The 18,563-nt window shown below is 46.0% G+C and overlaps 1 protein-coding gene across 1 annotated transcript; it reads left to right on the forward strand.

The window, feature by feature from the left end:
* The first annotated feature begins 403 nt into the window (after positions 1 to 403).
* On the forward strand, positions 404 to 3,485 carry LOC123452431. Its single transcript, XM_045129078.1, has 2 exons — positions 404 to 2,809; positions 2,974 to 3,485. Exons 1-2 carry the CDS (start codon positions 496 to 498, stop codon positions 3,291 to 3,293), a joined length of 2,634 nt encoding a protein of 877 aa, XP_044985013.1. The 5' UTR covers positions 404 to 495; the 3' UTR covers positions 3,294 to 3,485.
* Positions 3,486 to 18,563: the final 15,078 nt, after the last annotated feature.

Below are 18,563 nucleotides of genomic sequence, written 5' to 3' on the forward strand. Positions count from 1 at the left end.
AACACCGAATAATAGTGTTACTGTTCGACACTATTCAATGCTGATTTTGTATTTTCTATAGCTCACATCACGTAATGTGTTTGAATTTAAAATTTCGCATGGCCATAATACATCATCCTCTTAAAATCCTGTATCTGTTTTAGATTTTTTTCTGAAACTTTGAAAGGTCTTTTTTGCATGGTTTTTCTCGGTTTTCATCAAATGTTGGTTTCCGTATATTCTCCCGGTCTCTTTATTGTGTCTGCACGGTTTTTAATTTGTCTGATGCAAAGCTTTATCAGCGAGACGTGTTGTCGGTGGTGAGACTTGCCACCCATCACACCACATCAGTGTCCACCACCCCGGCCTCAGCATGGACATGGCAACATTGCAACTAGTACTTCTGTGCATTCACTTTACTCGGCACGGCAGTCGGCACTCTCCACTCAACTCCACACAGCCTTTGCTCTGCTCCCTTTCAACCCAACCCAACCCAGAACCCCACCGGCCACCGCAATGTCCAGCGACGGCGAGCTCCGCGACCTCCTCGTCCAGGAATCCACCACCGCGATCGTCTCCGGCGTCGACCCGTCGCTCCCCACCGCCCGATCGGCCCACTTCCTCCTCCCCCGCGCGGGGGGCGCTGGCCTCCCCGCTCTGCCATCCCCGCCACGCAATGCCGGCCCTGTTCTTGCCGACGAGCTCCCGGTGGAGTGGACGGGCTGGCCCAGCTGCTCCGACCTGTGGAGGCGGTGGGTGGCCAAGCTTCGCCCCCGGCACGAGCGCCTGTGGCGGAAACTTGGGATCTTGGACGGCGTCCTCGCGACCATAGGCCGGGTGCGGCGGGATGAGGCCCTGCTGTTCCAGCTTGCGGGTTTTTGGTCCGGCGAGACCAACACGTTCGTCTTCCCGTGGGGTGAGGCGACGGTGACGCTGGAGGACATGTCTGTGCTCGGTGGTCTGCCCCTGCTGGGCAAGCCGATGTGGTCGCGGCTGTCGGACGAGCTCCGTGGGGATGTGGACGCGCTCAAAGCCGCCCGGATAGCGCTGAACCGGAGCAAGAGCAAGAAAGCCAAGTGTGCCCTGTGGGTTAAGCGATTCATCGAGGGGCCGACGACGGAGGCGGCCGATGCCGGCGCCGCTAGCGACGGCGACGGCAGAGCAGAGGCCGAGGCGGCCGCGTTGCTCGAGCACGGGGCGTTTCTGGCCATGTGGTTGAGCAGGTACGTGCTTCCGGCGCAGCCATTCGACGTGGTCAGAGAGGACGTGCTGCCCCTCGCCGCCCGACTGGCACGCGGCAGGTGCTCGGCCCTCGCACCCGCCGTTCTTGCCCACATCTACAATGACCTCTCCGCCCTCAGCCACCACTTAAACTCTGGCAAAAGCCATCAGCCGTTGGTGGCGGGTGCGCCACTGCACATCCTCCAGCTATGGGTCTGGGAGCGGTTCCCGGAGCTTCGCCCTGCGATCAACTCCCACGGTGGTGATCCCGGCATGCCGAGGGCTGCCAAGTGGCACGATATCAGAAAGCCGCTTGATCCTGGGTACATCCACGCCGTGTTCATGTCCCCGGAGGAGTTCATATGGAGGCCTCATGGAGGCACTAGCTTTGCTCTGCCACAAGAGCCGCAAGGCACATGTGGCCGCTGGGTGCACTGCCATGAGGTAGCAACAAGCAAGGAATTGCAATCCTTTGCGCAATGCCTGCGACCTTGCGAGCTTGTTGGCATGCAATGCTTCGAGCAGTACTGTCCGCACCGCGTCGCGAGGCAGCTCGGCTTTGATCAGGACGTGCCCGGGACCGTCGCCCGTGCCAACTCAAGCCGAAAGATGGCGTGGGCGACATACAAGATGCGCCCTGAAAACGCTTCGTTCTCTGTTCCGCAACGTGATCCGGGCATGACGGTGGAGTACGCACGATGGTGGACGCTTTACTCGTCGGCGTGTGATGTTGCCGTTGCTGATGCTGCAAGGATGAAACAACTTAATGCTGCAGTTAGTCCAAGAAAGAGGAAAGCTGATGATGGTCTCAGTCTCAGTCCAAGAAAGAGGAAAGCTGATGGTGGTCAAAGGCAGGATACCGAGACGCATGTTTTGGAAGATGGCGAGACAAAGCAAATTTCAGAAACCGTGAAGGATTTGGTGCCAAGATGGGCAGGAAAAGGTAGACGTAGGGTGATTCCACGCAGAGTTGCTGAGAAAGCTTTGTCTGATTCAGAGCCAGTTTTGGTGAGTTCAGTTGATAAACCACTGTCACTGTGTGGGCCGGTCACCAACAATGATCATTTTGAAGAGCAAGCATCAGGCTCTGTTATTCTGCATGATGAGAAGATTCTCAGTTCAGAACATGGTGAAGTCGAGGGTGCAGAGAGCGCTACAAGCAACAAATGCATTGCACCTGCAATTGGAGTGGACGTGTATTCAAATCTTCCAGATATCCCGGCGATCAGTGATAATGAGTCGGATGACATATCCGGACAGGAAAGCGAGGCGAGTGCAATTTATATGGAATTGCCCAAGTTGACGATTGAAACATCCAACTCAGACCAGCCAGATGAAGAAGAACATGTAGTCACCATAAGAATAGATGAGCAGGACTGCAGTGAGTCCAAGGATATCATGGTGCAAATAAATTGTGATTATGAGCTTCCTACTGTCCCAAGTGATGGCACCCTCAGACAAGTACCAGTTAAAGTAGCTCATGTCATTCATGTTCAAACTAATGTTAATGTCTTAGAAGGATGCATTGATGAAGTGCAGACACGCAATGTAATGCAAGAGAGTGATCAGGGAGCGAAGGTGGACAGAGAAAACCCAACTGCTTTCAAAGGTAATGAAATAGCACATGAAAATATCTCACCCTTATTATATTAGAAGTGGAGTCGCTTAAAGCCTGTATAAATTTAAATGAAGAGAGATCTTCTATGGCTAAGAATTGATGATATATCACAACAAGCTATTGCTAATGCATACTTCTCCCAATTATTTTTGTAGGAAACAATGATGCATCTTCTAATGGTCTAGTATATGGAAATACTGAACTGGTCAAGAGAGCAATTTGTACTAAAACACTCTGCTATCTTAGACCATCCATGCGGGTGAAAGATGCTCAGCACAGAGATTCAAGAGCCACCAATGCAGGTCAAGTAATTTTCCAACCAGGATGGGAAGTCGGAACAATGGAAATGATTAGAGAGGCGTCTGAAGCTCGAGAAGCAGAAAATGTTGAGCTGGAAACAATGATTGACCGTGTTAAGAAACAAATTGTGGCGCTGAAGGTGCAGATTAGGGACAGGAGAACCCATGAAATTTGAGGTATAACTTAACATAATATAGTGGTAGCTTGTGTCTTTAGAAGACATCTCCTGATGAAGAGTGCCACAATATGGCGGGCTAGTCTTGCCGGTGAAATGATCTTCATCAGTTAACTGCGAGCCAAGAAACTGCAGCTCTGACATCCTACTATTATAAACTCTGATTATATGTTCCTGATTGCTTTTTCTTGATGTTAACTTGTGAAATTCAGGGGAATACACAACTGCTAGTTTGTTTGGTAGTATAGATAAACGATACGCAATCTTCACATTAAACGACTGATTTAACAAAGACATAAATATGTGCGTGCTCTTGTTAACTGATCTTTCGACTTACATAAAACAAACTGATTATCTCAGTTAGCTGTGGTTTAAACAAACGGTGCTTCACAGTTGATGTACCAATGGCCGACTTCTGTACCAAGTTGTCAAACCGAGAATTTCTGCACTACAGCCGAGATAGACTGCTTACCTGAAGCCAACTAGACTGCTAGAGGTTCAAACCTACTAGGACATGAAAACAGTTTATTGACACATAGATTATTTTCTGTCTAAAGGTTGCCCATGTACAAATTAACATCTCAACTTCTACCTCATCTGTACAATCATCTCTGAAAATAATATTTTACGGATTACAAAATTGTTCTATTAGCACATCAGTATTATCTTCTTGCATATCTCCATCACATTTACTATTCAAAGTTGAGGAGCAAGAAAAAGGTACATTCAGTATGCCAAGGACTGTATAGTGTATGGACACAGACAGTTGAACAGAAGTTTAACTGCTCAAAGTTAGAATTTATGTAGAGGGACAGGTCGTCTGAGAATGCTTAACTTCCTTTTCATTGCTATATAGGCTAGACTCCATAACCAAATCTCTATTATTAAAGGGGATCTGTCGTCTGTCGTGATGGTTCGACCTCCTTCTGTTCTCATGTAGGATCCCTCCTCCCACTCCCCGCTTCTCCTCAGCCCCGCCCGAAAGAAAATGCAAAATATAAGAAAAGGATCAACTACCCACGAACACACGTCCCTGACGCACCCAGCCTCCTCATCTCCTGCACCCCACCTGGTCGCTCCCGATCCCATCTCTCTCTCCGCTTCAGAGAAAAAACTCCATCGCTATCCCCAGGCAGCCAGATCAATTGCACATCCCTCGCACTCTCCTCCTTTGACGAAGAATCTCGAACCATCCAGAAGACACGGGCGGAGGAACCGATGAGGGTGGCATGCGAGATCGCGCGCCTGCCGGAGGAGCTTGTCTTGGCAGCGCTGGCCCGCACGTCCCCGCGCGGCGCCTGCTAGGCGGCCGCCGTCTCCCCGGCCTTCTGTGCCATGGCCGACTCCGACGACATCTGGGCGGGCTTCCTACCCCCCCGACGGCCTCCCGCCGCTCGCCGACGGTGAGCCACCGGGCCCTGCCCCTCCCTTGTCCAAGACGGAGCTCTTCCTCCGCCTCTCCGCCGGCCCCGTGCTGCTCCAGGATAGGCTCATGGTACGCGCATGCACGCCCATCCCCACCCAAACTCCTCTACTAACAGATTCGTCATCGGCCGATCGCTAATTGATTGTGTGCCCGCAGAGCGTGTGGCTGGACAGGGAGACTCGCGCCAAGTGCTACATGTTGTCCGCTGGATCCCACTCCAAGACTCTAGATTCATTCGCTCTTTCGTATCCATACGTACTCCCTCCGTCCCAAAATAACTGTCTTAAGGTTAGTACAACTTTTTACTAGGGCTAGTACAAAGTTGAGACAGTTACTATGGGACGGAGGGAGTACTATATAACTTGTGTGTGTGAATGTTTCTACCTTTTTTTCGAACCGGGCTTTCTCCCCCTTCCATTACTTTCATAACGGAAATACAATGTTTTGAGACCAGAACCAGAAAGAGATGGAAAGGGAAAAAAGCGAGTTCGGGACAATATCAGGAAACCCACCGTTCATGCCTGTCATCAGGAACATAAACTGCGGGGCGAAAACCTGATATCATCCAAAACTACGCAACAAAGACCAAAAGTATTACACTGCCATGTATCAGCACCACTACCAGAAGCCCCAAAACAACCATCACCGAACTAGGCTAACACAAAAGAGCACAGAAATAAAACGAAACTTTTCACCAACTGGACATAGAGCCTAAACATCACCATGGAAACCAAGCCATCAGCACTGCAACCAGCGAAGTTTATCACCAACTGGACATAGAGCCTTCCTGCATTTACCATTCATCCCAGACTTCTTCATCAGCCTGCTCGCTCGCTTCTGGCCTTGGTGGTCCACACAGCCGCAGCATTTGAGCCGCGCTCTCTTTCAGCAACTGAGCTCCCTTCTTGACATTCTCTGCCATCGCCGTTTTTGCATACCTGCCCCGTATTCAATAAACGCACACGTTGTGAAAGCAATTTCAAAAGGAGTTTTAATCCACTTCTTTTCAAACGTAGCCCGATTTCGAGCCAACCAAATAGACCAGCAAACTGCAGCTAAGCCAACAGTATATATCTCGCACAAGCCCGACAAAAAAGCATATAACCAAGAGAAAACCTGCCAAATTGTTTTCGGGATATAACTAGTATCAAAAACAGCACCAACTGTTCTCCAAACAATCTTGGCCACAGAGCACCCAAAGAACAGATGCTGCGCCGATTCAAGTTCATCACAGAAAGAACATTTAGGATCCCCTGCCACTGTCATTTTCTCATATTATCTCTAGTAAGAATGGAGTTTTGAAATAGCTGCCACAGGAAGATTTGAATCTTCAGAGGAATTTTAGCCCCCCAAATCCACTTATAATGGCCCCCCGCAAGATTTCTTTCTAACCATTTATACATAGATTTAGTGGAATATTCTCTGGAATTATCTAACCTCCAGTAAACCTCATCATTCTTATCTGCACAAATTTTATCCAACACACATTGCTTCATTTCATCCCATTTCTGAAGCATAGCTGGAGATAACCTTCTCCTAAAAGAAGTTAGATGATTCATACTTTCCAGTTTATCCACAGTACACTCCTTATCTAGGCAAATTGATTTGACCATCTAATTGCAATTTGATTTGGTTGTGTTGTTGCTTCGTGGTCGCACTCGTTTAATTGCAATTGATTTGACCATGTTAATTCGTGCAACCTGCAACAGTGTAGTAACTCTTAGGATCGTCCTGTGAATCAAAACCCAAAACCCAGAAAGGGGATTTCAGCATACTTCCTGAGTAGGAGCAAGTTTTAGAATAAACATAATGCTTGAAATCAGTTTTTGGTGATCTTGAAACTGTTTGAAAGGGACTAAGTTGAAGTCAATTTCAGTTGGATATCAAAATAATGTTGTACATTCTGAAGTCTTGGTCACTTCCCACATAAGCGAACTTGGTCTAGACCAACTGCTTTGACATTGTTTCGTCTCGACCAACTCCTACATCTATATGTCTGATATAAGCTTTTTAATTTTTGGTATATGGTACATATGCATTTTTAACAGTTTTTGTTTAGGTATATCTGTTTTAATGTGCTCTAACGTCAATTTATTCTTTCTACCAACATGATTAAAGCAATGCAATGAAAATTGAAAGGAGCTTCTAACAAGCTTCCTTTCATTTATCCGGTCCAACTAAAATGATATTTATTCAAACACACGTGTAGAAGTAATAGATGGCAATCGATACTAATTCTGTTGTCTCATAAGTTTCTACACTGTCACACTCACGCATGCATGAAGATGGAGCTTAGGGTGCTGCAGACTCGTCCCCATGACCTGGCCATGAGGCGGGAGCAAGGGCCTTCCTTAGCCGGCCTCAGGTACCACGCCTATTATTCTCACTGCAGTGGTGAAGAATGTTGTTTCACAAGTGAACCAATTTATGTAGGTTAACTTTATTTCATTTGAAGCATCATTACTGATTCATCTATCAATCAATCTATTCGAAAACAAGAGGGCTAGCTAGCAAGGAAAATTGCCCGTCTTTTTATTTGTTTACGTATGTCTATTCGATGGCTGCATGCATCACTCGATGCAGAGACCGGGGCTGAGCCTCCTTTTCTGAAAAAACGTATGTCTATTCAAAAACAAGAGAGCTCGTACTCGGGATGCTGGTTTCCCCGGTCCGCCGCCAGGGAGCATGCTCCACTGTCTCACCAACTCTAGGCAAAGGGGGTTGTCCCCCTTGTCCCCAGTATACTCACATTCATTTTTAGACATGTGAGCATACAACTAACATATTAAGTCGATAAATTATACTCTGCAAAAAAAAGAGTAGAGAAACTATACCCTTTATCGTTGCACGAGCTAAAATTCCTTTAATTTTGTAGATTTCGTGAAGGTGTTCGAGCAACAAGGGCGTGCGCGGCCACTTAGAGTGTTTCGGCGAGATCCTCAGGGTTGTTGTCGTCGTAGACAATGGCACTCACAGATCCAAGGGCGACGGATTTGTGAGTACCCACCCGAACAACTCTCTCTTACCCTCATCATCGATTGCTCTTCGGTAGTTACTAAAATCTCTACTGTCGACGTACATTCAAATTGAAATGTATTCTGTTAACAATTTAGGCTTTAGCTTAATCTGTGCTTTGTGTTCAGGCCCTAGGAGAGCTTGAACCTTCTTCAACAAATAATGGTCACTGAGTTCTTATAGTCAGTAACTGGAACACAATGCTTTATATCCTTCAATGGAGACTGGAAGCAATATGAGCTACAGATGCGCGTCTCAATGGGGGGTTATTTATTTCCTCAACAAGTTACAATATAGTAGGAAAGGTAAAGTGGACACACAACTTGGTTTTATGGTTCTTAGAACGTCAGTGTACTATGTTTTAGGCTAAGCAAAAGCAGTGTTGCACCGAAGAACATCAGTTTATCTTTAAGATATCTCTGAAATTTTGGAGAGTATGACGTGTTACGAATTATTGTTGTATATAACAAGAGTAGTAGGAGAAGATGTGCAGTTGTGTATGTGTAAGCTTTACTGAGGTATCTTTTTTTCTTGCAAGATCCTAACCGTTTATCCATTTGCTACATAGATTCGCTTACTGATTTTAAATTGCTTAACTTCCTTGCACATAAAAAAGGCAATATGCTTGGATTTGTGAAACAAGTATATTTTTATGTACAATGGTGAAAGAGCTACATTGTTATATTGCTCTCTAATTCAATTTCTATTCCATATGGACAAAGGGAACTTGAATACTACACCACAACTCTTAGGCCCACCAAAATATAAGGATGATCACATGGTCATGAGCGAAACTGGATGTACCCGGTAAGGATGGAGGCGAGATGAGGCAAACCTCTCCGACAAGGCCCCGAAACTGTCACCATCCCAGCTAAAGAGCACCAGCAATTCAGAGTGGACACCCACCACCATATAGATCCTCCTTTTGCCGAGGAGGTAGCAGACCTCCTCGAGGGCAACAATTATGGCCTCTTCCAGTCGTGGAGTCGATGTCATGGTCGCCTGTGAGCCAAATGCATCGCCGAGGCCACAGAATAGGAGCTTCTGGCGCCGAGGTCATTTCTGAACCTAAACCTGAACTTTCTATGGCTGGTAAGATGTCTAACCTCAATCTTCTAGCAGCCGGTGCTCGTTGGCCTCTCGTCTCTATTTAGCTGCTGAATGTATGAAATAGATGGCTAAATATTTATTTTATTGGTCCCTTCTAGATGGTAGTGATGTGGAGACACAAGAGATTGTCTAGCATATGCATATAAATAAAATTATACATTGATCTTTCTTATCTCTGCCCAGTGATCAGTGAACTATTGTTCTAGATGTACACCTACTGTGTTGCATATTTCGTCATCACTCATGGTGGCCTATAGCTCTTCTTGTTTACCATAGGAGTAGTACCAATCTTTGGAATGCTCCTAATTTGGGTAAATTTGGAAACATTTATGGATGGTCAATTTATGGACTTGTTCCTTTATTACGTAATTGTATAGCTCGTGATCTTATATAGTTTAGGGTTGCTTATCATGTTATTTATGCATGAAGTTAAAAGCTAAACATAGCAAATGACACAAGTGATTTGTCAAAATATATCACGAAAGAAAGTACTTATTTTTTGTTTCTACTTTTTTTATGACAACTGGGAAGTTTCCTATGTATGGAGCAAGTTGTGTTGGTTTAACTTCAAAGTGGTATAAGAAACTTGCAGTTCTTTTATTTTAGTTATATCTTGTAAGCTATAGAAAATAGTAGTATGATCTGTTTGTCTGCAGATGGTCACCAAATGATTGTTCCGTCAGTGCTGATCCGCGAGATCCTGAAGTTGATGCAGGATGAGTGGCCCCTGTTAGGTGTTACTGGTAATCCAAACTTGTATTAGCATTAAACTGATGGATATAGTAGGTATGATGAGTGGGATGTGAAAGGTGCAATAAGGAGACATCAATAGCTTGATTGTTTATATTATATAACCATAACGTACTTTAAGTTTTGAAATTATGATTTGAGCGTATGATTAAATCCTGGTCATATTGGGTGTAAAGGATTTTCCTTTTTCATCAATGCTTCCTTGTGAGTGTTCATTTTGTGACATGAAGAAAGAAGGACATGCCTTTGTCAAGGATTGCATATGGTGTTATGTCGTAAAAAAAAACAATATTTTCCAGGTTTTTATAAATGGCGTCCAATTTCTGTGAGCTAAAAGCTGAACTACATGATAATAAATTATAAATCTTTAATTAGTTAGATTAAACTAATCCACAAAATTATATCATTCAACAAAACATAGGCATAGTGGATTCATGATCTTGAAAAAAAGTTGTTTCTGCTTAATATTAAAGAGTGGTTTTTCAGTATAATCAAAATATGGGAGGTGAATTTAACAACCTATAAGGAAAATTATATGATGAGAGCGGTGGAAAGAAACCACATATTATACATGAGATAAGATCTTGTACAAAGGATATAGTGGGTACAGGAAGCTAGAATGTCACGTCGTGTGCAAGTCGATCGTGAAGTGATATGTTAAAAAAAGGTTAATGTTCACCCGCTAGAATATGTATGCCCTTGTATGACGCATGGACAATTAACTATTTAGAATGAGATTGATGTGATCTTGAAGACCAGTTGTTTAATTAATTAACTATTTAGAATAAGATTGATGTGATCTTGAAGACCAGTTGTTTAATTAGTTTATATGTGTTGTAGCCCGTAGCAACGTATGGGCATTTTACTAGTACTATGTAGTAGATCGGTAGCGTCAATCAATATTTACTCCATTTTCCAAAAAAAAATTTACTCACCTTAATGTGATTCTTGTGAGGTCATGCAGAGTAGACATCCACAGCTAGGGACGGTTTTCTAAAAGACTTTGGACTCCTGATCGTATTCCTACGCTATTACGGTCACAATATTTATCAGGTTGGATGAACTTGTAGAGTTGTAAGGGCATCTACCACGACGATGGGCTAATTTGACCTCTCAACCGTATTTGGACAGTGCCTGAGCATGTCTGTTTTGAGCCCTCACTTTTCTTGGCAAACAACCACACCCGCTAGATGTCCTCTCCATTGAAGGCATTTCAACAAACAGGTCTTGGGCGCGCACCAGAGCACGCACGGGAGAAGCTCGCCGGCGAAAGGCATGCTGGGACACCAGCGGGGCGACCTACTGGGCTTGGCGCGCCGGGCGCGGCCAGCGTGGGCGACGCACGCCAAGAGGCTAGGCGGATGGGACGGAGCGGGCGAACTCCTCTGCTGGAGCTGGAGCTTGGCGATGTCGCGGCGAGGCACGCACGCAGAAGGCGCACATAGCAGCGGCGCACGACGACAGAACCCAAGATGATATCTACATCAATCAAAATACATCATCAGAGGTGTCAACCAAGCCCCAACACTTTCCAACGAAACCTGAGTGATGATTATAAAGTTATAACCACAACCCGTCACTTCTATTTACTCTCAGAGGTTCCAATGAAGCACAAAGAGTAAATAACATACCAAGCACTTTCTCTCTGCAATGATGCAAATGGCCAGAGGTGACGATTACATTTAATCAAATATATATAAATAAAGACAGCAGTCAAAGAAAATGCAAAACATGGCAATACAAAATAAAAGTGGTTCAAAAGGGACCATACAATGGTTGTTGATGAAGAACAGGGATGCCTTAGGGCACCCCCAAGCTTCGCCTTAAGGTTCTTCTTTGAATTAAATGGTTTGAATCTCAAACCATCCATTCTAAAAAAAAAAAAAAAAAAAAAAAAAAAAATCAAACCGTCCTAGTGCTTTGTAATTGTGATGGCATCCCTAATGAAGTTAATCTGTGAGACGGGTTAGCCCATAAATAATACTCCCTCTGTCCCAAAATTCTTATCTTAAATTTGTCTATATATGAATGCATCTAGTCACGTTTTATTATTTAGATACATTCATTTTTAGACAAACCTAGGACAAAAATTCTAGGACGGAGGGAGTACTATGCAATAATACTATGAGTAATAAATAGTTTTACGTCTTGAATGTAAACCGTGACAACATGATATAACAATATCTGCTGCTCTTGATCGACGAGAAACCAAAAACTATGCACTCTATGATTGTTTCTATGATTGGCTCGGTCAAGAGTAAACAAGTAACCAGAGAGCAATATACATATATAAATCAAACGAGATGGCATAAAAAAAATCTGAACATGAATAAACTGTTCATCACATGTTTAACATCATAACTACAAATACACCAGATTAACCATAATCATGTAGGTCACCTCATATCGCTATTTAATTAAACATCTAATCACATCAAGAGGAGAGATTTACCATGAACCCGTAGTCCATGGGTAGACTACCTACAACTTATCTTGGAGCGTGAGGATCGATGTTGGTGATGAATTCCCCCTTCGACAGTGTCAAATAAAGGCGGAAAACGAAAATCGTCTCTGAAACTCGATGTGACAATGACGAAAAAATGATCGATAATTAGGATGAAGTTTTTGAAGAATATATGGACCTTCGGGCACATGAGTCACCTGAGGGAGCCCCACATGCGTTGGTGCCCCTTCAGACACACTTGTAAGTAGGTGACCTCTTAGAGCAACTCTAGCAGATCCCGCATCCGCCCCCGACCCGCAAAATAACCGCCAAAATACGGGTCGGGCGGAAAAGTCTGCCCGAGTAGAACCCGCATCCCGCCTCGGCCCGCAAAAATTTTTAGGGGGCGCGGCAAATTCCCGAGCCCAACCTGGGAAAACGCGGTTTCCCCCTCGCGGCTGCGGTACCCTGCATCACAGAGAAGCGGTTGGCGGGAGGGACATTTCTGTTGGAAATATGCCCTAGAGGCAATAATAAATTAGTTATTATTATATTTCTTTGTTCATGATAATCGTTTATTATCCATGCTATAATTGTATTGATTGGAAACACAATACTTGTGTGGATACATAGACAAAACACTGTCCCTAGTAAGCCTCTAGTTGACTAGCTCGTTGATCAAAGATGGTCAAGGTTTCCTGGCCATAGGCAAATGTTGTCACTTGATAACGGGATCACATCATTAGGAGAATCATGTGATGGACTAGACCCAAACTAATAGACGTAGCATGTTGATCGTGTCATTTTGTTGCTACTGTTTTCTGCGTGTCAAGTATTTGTTCCTATGACCATGAGATCATATAACTCACGGACACCGGAGGAATGCTTTGTGTGTATCAAACGTCGCAACGTAACTGGGTGACTATAAAGATGCTCTACAGGTATCTCCGAAGGTGTTCGTTGAGTTAGTATGGATCAAGACTGGGATTTGTCACTCCGTGTGACGGAGAGGTATCTCGGGGCCCACTCGGTAATACAACATCACACACAAGCCTTGCAAGCAATGTAACTTAGTGTAAGTTGCGGGATCTTGTATTACGGAACGAGTAAAGAGACTTGCCGGTAAACGAGATTGAAATAGGTATGCGGATACTGACGATCGAATCTCGGGCAAGTAACATACCGAAGGACAAAGGGAATGACATACGGGATTATATGAATCCTTGGCACTGAGGTTCAACGATAAGATCTTCGTAGAATATGTAGGATCCAATATGGGCATCCAGGTCCCGCTATTGGATATTGACCGAGGAGTCTCTCGGGTCATGTCTACATATTTCTCGAACCCGCAGGGTCTGCACACTTAAGGTTCGACGTTGTTTTATGTGTATTTGAGTTATATGGTTGGTTACCGAATGTTGTTCGGAGTCCCGGATGAGATCACGGACGTCACGAGGGTTTCCGGAATGGTCCGGAAACGAAGATTGATATATAGGATGACCTCATTTGATTACCGGAAGGTTTTCGGAGTTATCGGGAATGTACCGGGAATGACGAATGGGTTCCGGGAGTTCACCGGGGGGGCAACCCACCCCGGGGAAGCCCATAGGCCTTGGGGGAGACACACCAGCCCTTAGTGGGCTGGTGGGACAGCCCACAAGTGCCCTATGCGCCTACGAGAAGAAAATCAAGAGAGGAAGAAAAAAAAAGGAGGAGGTGGGAAGGAAGGGGGACTCCCTCCCACCAAACCTAGTCCAACTCGGTTTGGGGGGGGGAAGAGTCCTCCCCCTTGGACTCGGCCGACCCCCTTGGGGCTCCTTGAGCCCCAAGGCAAGGCCCCCTCCCTCCCACCTATATATACGGAGGTTTTATGGCTGATTTGAGACGACTTTTCCACGGCAGCCCGACCACATACCTCCACGGTTTTTCCTCTAGATCGCGTTTCTGCGGAGCTCGGGCGGAGCCCTGCTGAGACAAGGTCATCACCAACCTCCGGAGCGCCGTCATGCTGCCGGAGAACTCTTCTACCTCTCCGTCTCTCTTGCTGGATCAAGAAGGCCGAGATCATCGTCGAGCTGTACGTGTGCTGAACGCGGAGGTGCCGTCCGTTCGGTACTAGATCGTGGGACTGATCGCGGGATTGTTCGCGGGGCGGATCGAGGGACGTGAGAACGTTCCACTACATCAACCGCGTTCTCTAACGCTTCTGCTGTACGGTCTACAAGGGTACGTAGATCACTCATCCCCTCTCGTAGATGGACATCACCATGATAGGTCTTCGTGCGCGTAGGAAAATTTTTGTTTCCCATGCGACGTTCCCCAACAATTTCAGCCCGCACTATTTTCCCCCTCCTTCCGTCGCCGCCCCGCCCTTGCTTCCGCCCGCCCGCCGCCGGCGATTCCGGCCTTATCTGCAGGCGAGCCGGTGCCCCGCCCCTCCGCATCCGGCGAGAAGAGAAGAGCCGCCCCCCGCCGCCGCCGCCGGGGATCGACCACCGCCTCGTCGCCGCCCGGGATCACCCGCCGCCGGTTAGTACCTTTTTTGTGGTTTTTGCGAGCTGTGCGAGAAGATGGAGTTGACCCCGTGCGAGAAGTTCCTACTATCCGATTCGTCCGATTCGGACGGCTCGGATGTTGAGACCATGCTTGCGACCTTTCGTCAGCAAACATTAGTCATGGCGCTTGCCGTGAAGGAGCATGAAGACGAGAACCGGAAGAGGAGGCAAGGATCGACTGTCGGGCGTTTGTGCATTCCTCGGAATCGCCATCTTGGGAACGAGATGTTGATGCAAGACCATTTCACGGAGAATCCTACATATCCTCCGCACCTCTTTCGGAGAAGGTACCGAATGCGCCGATCCCTCTTTGTGAAAATTGTTCAAGCTTGCGAGGAAAATTGCCGGTATTTTACTCAAAGAAGGAATGCCGCGGGCTTAAAGGAATTTAGTGCATATCAAAAAATCTTATGCGGGTGATTGCATATAGCGTTCCAGCCGACTATGCCGATGAGTATCTTCGCATTGGTGAAGATACCACAATTGACTCTGTGCGTAGATTTGCGAAAGTGATCATCCGTGTCTTCGGTCCTGAGTATCTTCGGGCACCCAATGAAGATGACACAAAGAAATTGATGACATCTAATGAGAGGAGAGGTTGGTGTTGGGGCATAGTTTATGCCTAAGTAATTTTGGTGATTGATGACAGTACCGTAAAGGACTAACCGTGTGTGTTAAGGTTTCAGATAACACACGTCAACGGCACAAGACGACTCGTCTCCTCATTCATGGAACGGAAGCATGGCGCTCTCTACGGTTCTCTTTATTTGAGTCATAGGAAAGCCGTACTATTAAGAGGGGATCCGTAGTGGAAAGGTTTGGGTGGAATCTATCTTAGCACGCGCACACTTCACATATTCTCCCTTACCTTCATCTTTGGAGCGGCCCCCGCCACTGTGTTTCTTTCCTCCTTGCAAAATGGTCCCGAGCGGTAGTACCGCTGGCCCTAGCGGTAGTACCGCTGGAATGCTAGCGGTAGTACCGCTGCAGCCAGCGGTAGTACCGCTGGCTGGCGGTAGTACCGTCCCTGGTCAGCGGTAGTACCGCTCCAGGAGCTTAGTACCGCCTGCCTAGCGGTTGTTCGTGGACGGACCTTTTTGCGAAGACTTTCTTGGCGGTGGTAGTGCTTTTGCACTACCAGGGGCCCAACGGTACCGCTGGAGTTCCAGCGGTAGTACCGCTGCATCCAGCGGTAGTACCGCTAGGCGGCGGTAGTACCGCCCCTGGTCAGCGGTAGTACCGCTAGGCGGCGGTAGTACCGCCCCTGGTCAGCGGTAGTACCGCTGGAGTGCCAGCGGTAGTACCGCTGGAGCTCGGGCAGAGAGTGGGAAAACGGTCTGATTTTTCCCCCCACTATATAAAGGGTTCTTCTAGCTGTGGAACCCTATCTCTTACCTCTCTAAGCTCCATTGTTGCGCCCCAAGCTCAAAAGTGCCCGATCTCTCTCGCTAGCCAATCAAACTTGTTGATTCTTTAGGGATTGGTTGAGAAGGCCTAGATCCACACTTCCACCAAGAGAAAAGTTGATTCCCCCACCAATCCCTTGAGGATCTTGTTACTCTTGGGTGTTTGAGCATCCTAGACGGTTGAGGTCACCTCGAAGCCATATTTCATTATGGTGAAGCTTCGTGGTCTAGTTGGGAGCCTCCAAGCTTTGTGTGGAGTTTGCCCCAACCTTGTTTGTAAAGGTTCGGTCGCCGCCTTCAAGGGCACCTATAGTGGAATCACGGTACCTTGCATCGTGTGAGGGCGTGAGGAGAATACGGTGGCCTTAGTGGCTTTTTGGGGAGCATTGTGCCTCCACACCGCTCCAACGGAGACGTACTTCCTGTCAAAGGGAAGGAACTTCGGTAACACATCCTCGTCTTCATCGGTTCCACTTGTGGTTATCTTTAATAGCTCTCGTTGTTAGCTTCTTTAGGGTTCACCTCATTGTCGTATTATTTGTGAACCCGTATGTTGTTTACCTTAACTTGCTAAGATTAATTTAAAAGTGGTCGTTGTCTATTCACCCCCCCCCTCTAGCCAACCATATCGACCCTTTCAGTTGGCCTGGCATGCTAGGTAGCATTGGTTGTATGTATTGGAATTGGAAAATTGCCCCAAGGCTTGGCAAGGAATGTATTGTGGCAAGTCTCGTGATGGAACAATTGTGCTAGAGGCCGTAGCATCCGAGGATTTATGGATTTGGCATTGCTTTTTTGGTATGCCGGACACTCTCAATGGTATCAATGTGTTGCAACGGTCTCATTTGTTTGCTAGGCTTGCTAGTGGTGATGCTCCTACTTGCAACTACACTATCAATGGGCATGAATACACAAAGGGGTACTATCTTACAGATGGTATATACCCTCCTTGGTGCACATTTGTCAAGAGCATCAAAGAACCCAAAACAAAAAAAAGAATGTGAATTTGCAAAGGTGCAAGAGGCAGCCCGCAAAGACATTGAAAGAGCATTCGGTGTTTTGCAATCTAGGTTTGCCATTGTCCGTGGTCCTGCTCGTTTTTGCGATAAGAAAACCTTGAAGAACATCGTGACATGGTGTGTTATCCTGCACAATATGATTCTTGAAGATGAGAGAGAATTGAACTTAATTTTTTTTTACGTTAATGTGGATAGACGTGTCAAACCAGCTAGAGACCCAAACCGCATTAGAGCTTTTCTTCAAACATACAAGGAGATTGAAAATGCACACACCCACTTTCAACTTCAGAAAATCTCATTGAACACCATTGGCAAAGGGCTGGACAGTGACTTATTTTTGTATTCATTTGTATTTGTATTCATGACAAGTTTTGAATAATTATTTTAGTGCGGATGATTATTGTATTATGTTTGATTCGAATAATTCAGTTTGTTTTCGGCTATTGAATTATGTTGTATTTGATAAGTGCGGGCTGATGATATGCGGGAAGCAGCGGCGCAAAGAGCAGACCCCGCAAAGCCGGCCCGTAAAAAAGTATATTCCACGAATATATTTTTTTACGGATTCGTTTGGGGGGTCTGCATCTGTGCCAGCCCGGGCCAGCCAGCAAAAGCTGTTTTGCGCGAACTGCAAACGCATTTTACAGGCCGGCGGGATGCGGGGTCTGCTAGAGTTGCTCTTAGGGGAGCATAGGCCCTATGGGCCCACCAGGAACTGGGGCGTGGTCCTTGGTCTTCTTCCAACATAAAAATCCACAATTATTTCTGTTAGTTTTTTTAGACTTTTTGTATGGTGATTTCATGAAATTTTAAAAATAGAAAAAAACTAGCACTGAGCATTGAATTAAATATGTTAGTCCAATAAATACTAATAAAAAATGTGTCCAAAGTGTATATAATTGATAGCAATGTAAGATAAATCATACAGAAACTATAGATACACTCAAGATGTATCAAGGTCTCCAAGGACCAGCATCAGAACAACAGTCATCACTGCCTATAGACACACGAGCACAGACAAACAAAGTACGAATCCAAGGAGATTCACTGAAAACAAACACTGACTGGATCTCGCAAGATCGGTAAAATACGCACCTCTAGACGTCCTTCGACGATGCTAGACACACTGTCAGGGTGGAGGCTAAGGAGAAAACCTTATTTTATTTTTAGGAAGTTGTCGCTGACGCGTCTTTTTAACCAGGACACAAAACTCTAAACAAACTCAAAAAATACCTAAAAACAGAGGAGCCCTTATACCAACAAGCGTCGGGATCCACCTTGCCTCCATGGCCCGAAGGCCAAGGAGACGAGGCTGATGGACGACGCTGCTAGCGGGAGGCGAGGAAACCCTCGTGTGTGAGTTTTACTCATACGAGGAGAAAAGGAAGTCCAAGATTGTAATGGCATTCTCACGAGCTCATTCTAATTTTTACATGGTTGATTTCATCGTGTTTGGCACTTGACATGCACTTGATTTTTTTTTGTGTCAGTCAAAGTCTCAAACGCAATGGCGGAGCTCATATCAATATGGGGCGTCGTGGGAGCG

This window comes from Hordeum vulgare, chromosome 5H (assembly GCF_904849725.1).
Source record: "Hordeum vulgare subsp. vulgare chromosome 5H, MorexV3_pseudomolecules_assembly, whole genome shotgun sequence".
In the NCBI taxonomy this organism is placed as follows: Eukaryota; Viridiplantae; Streptophyta; class Magnoliopsida; order Poales; family Poaceae; genus Hordeum; species Hordeum vulgare.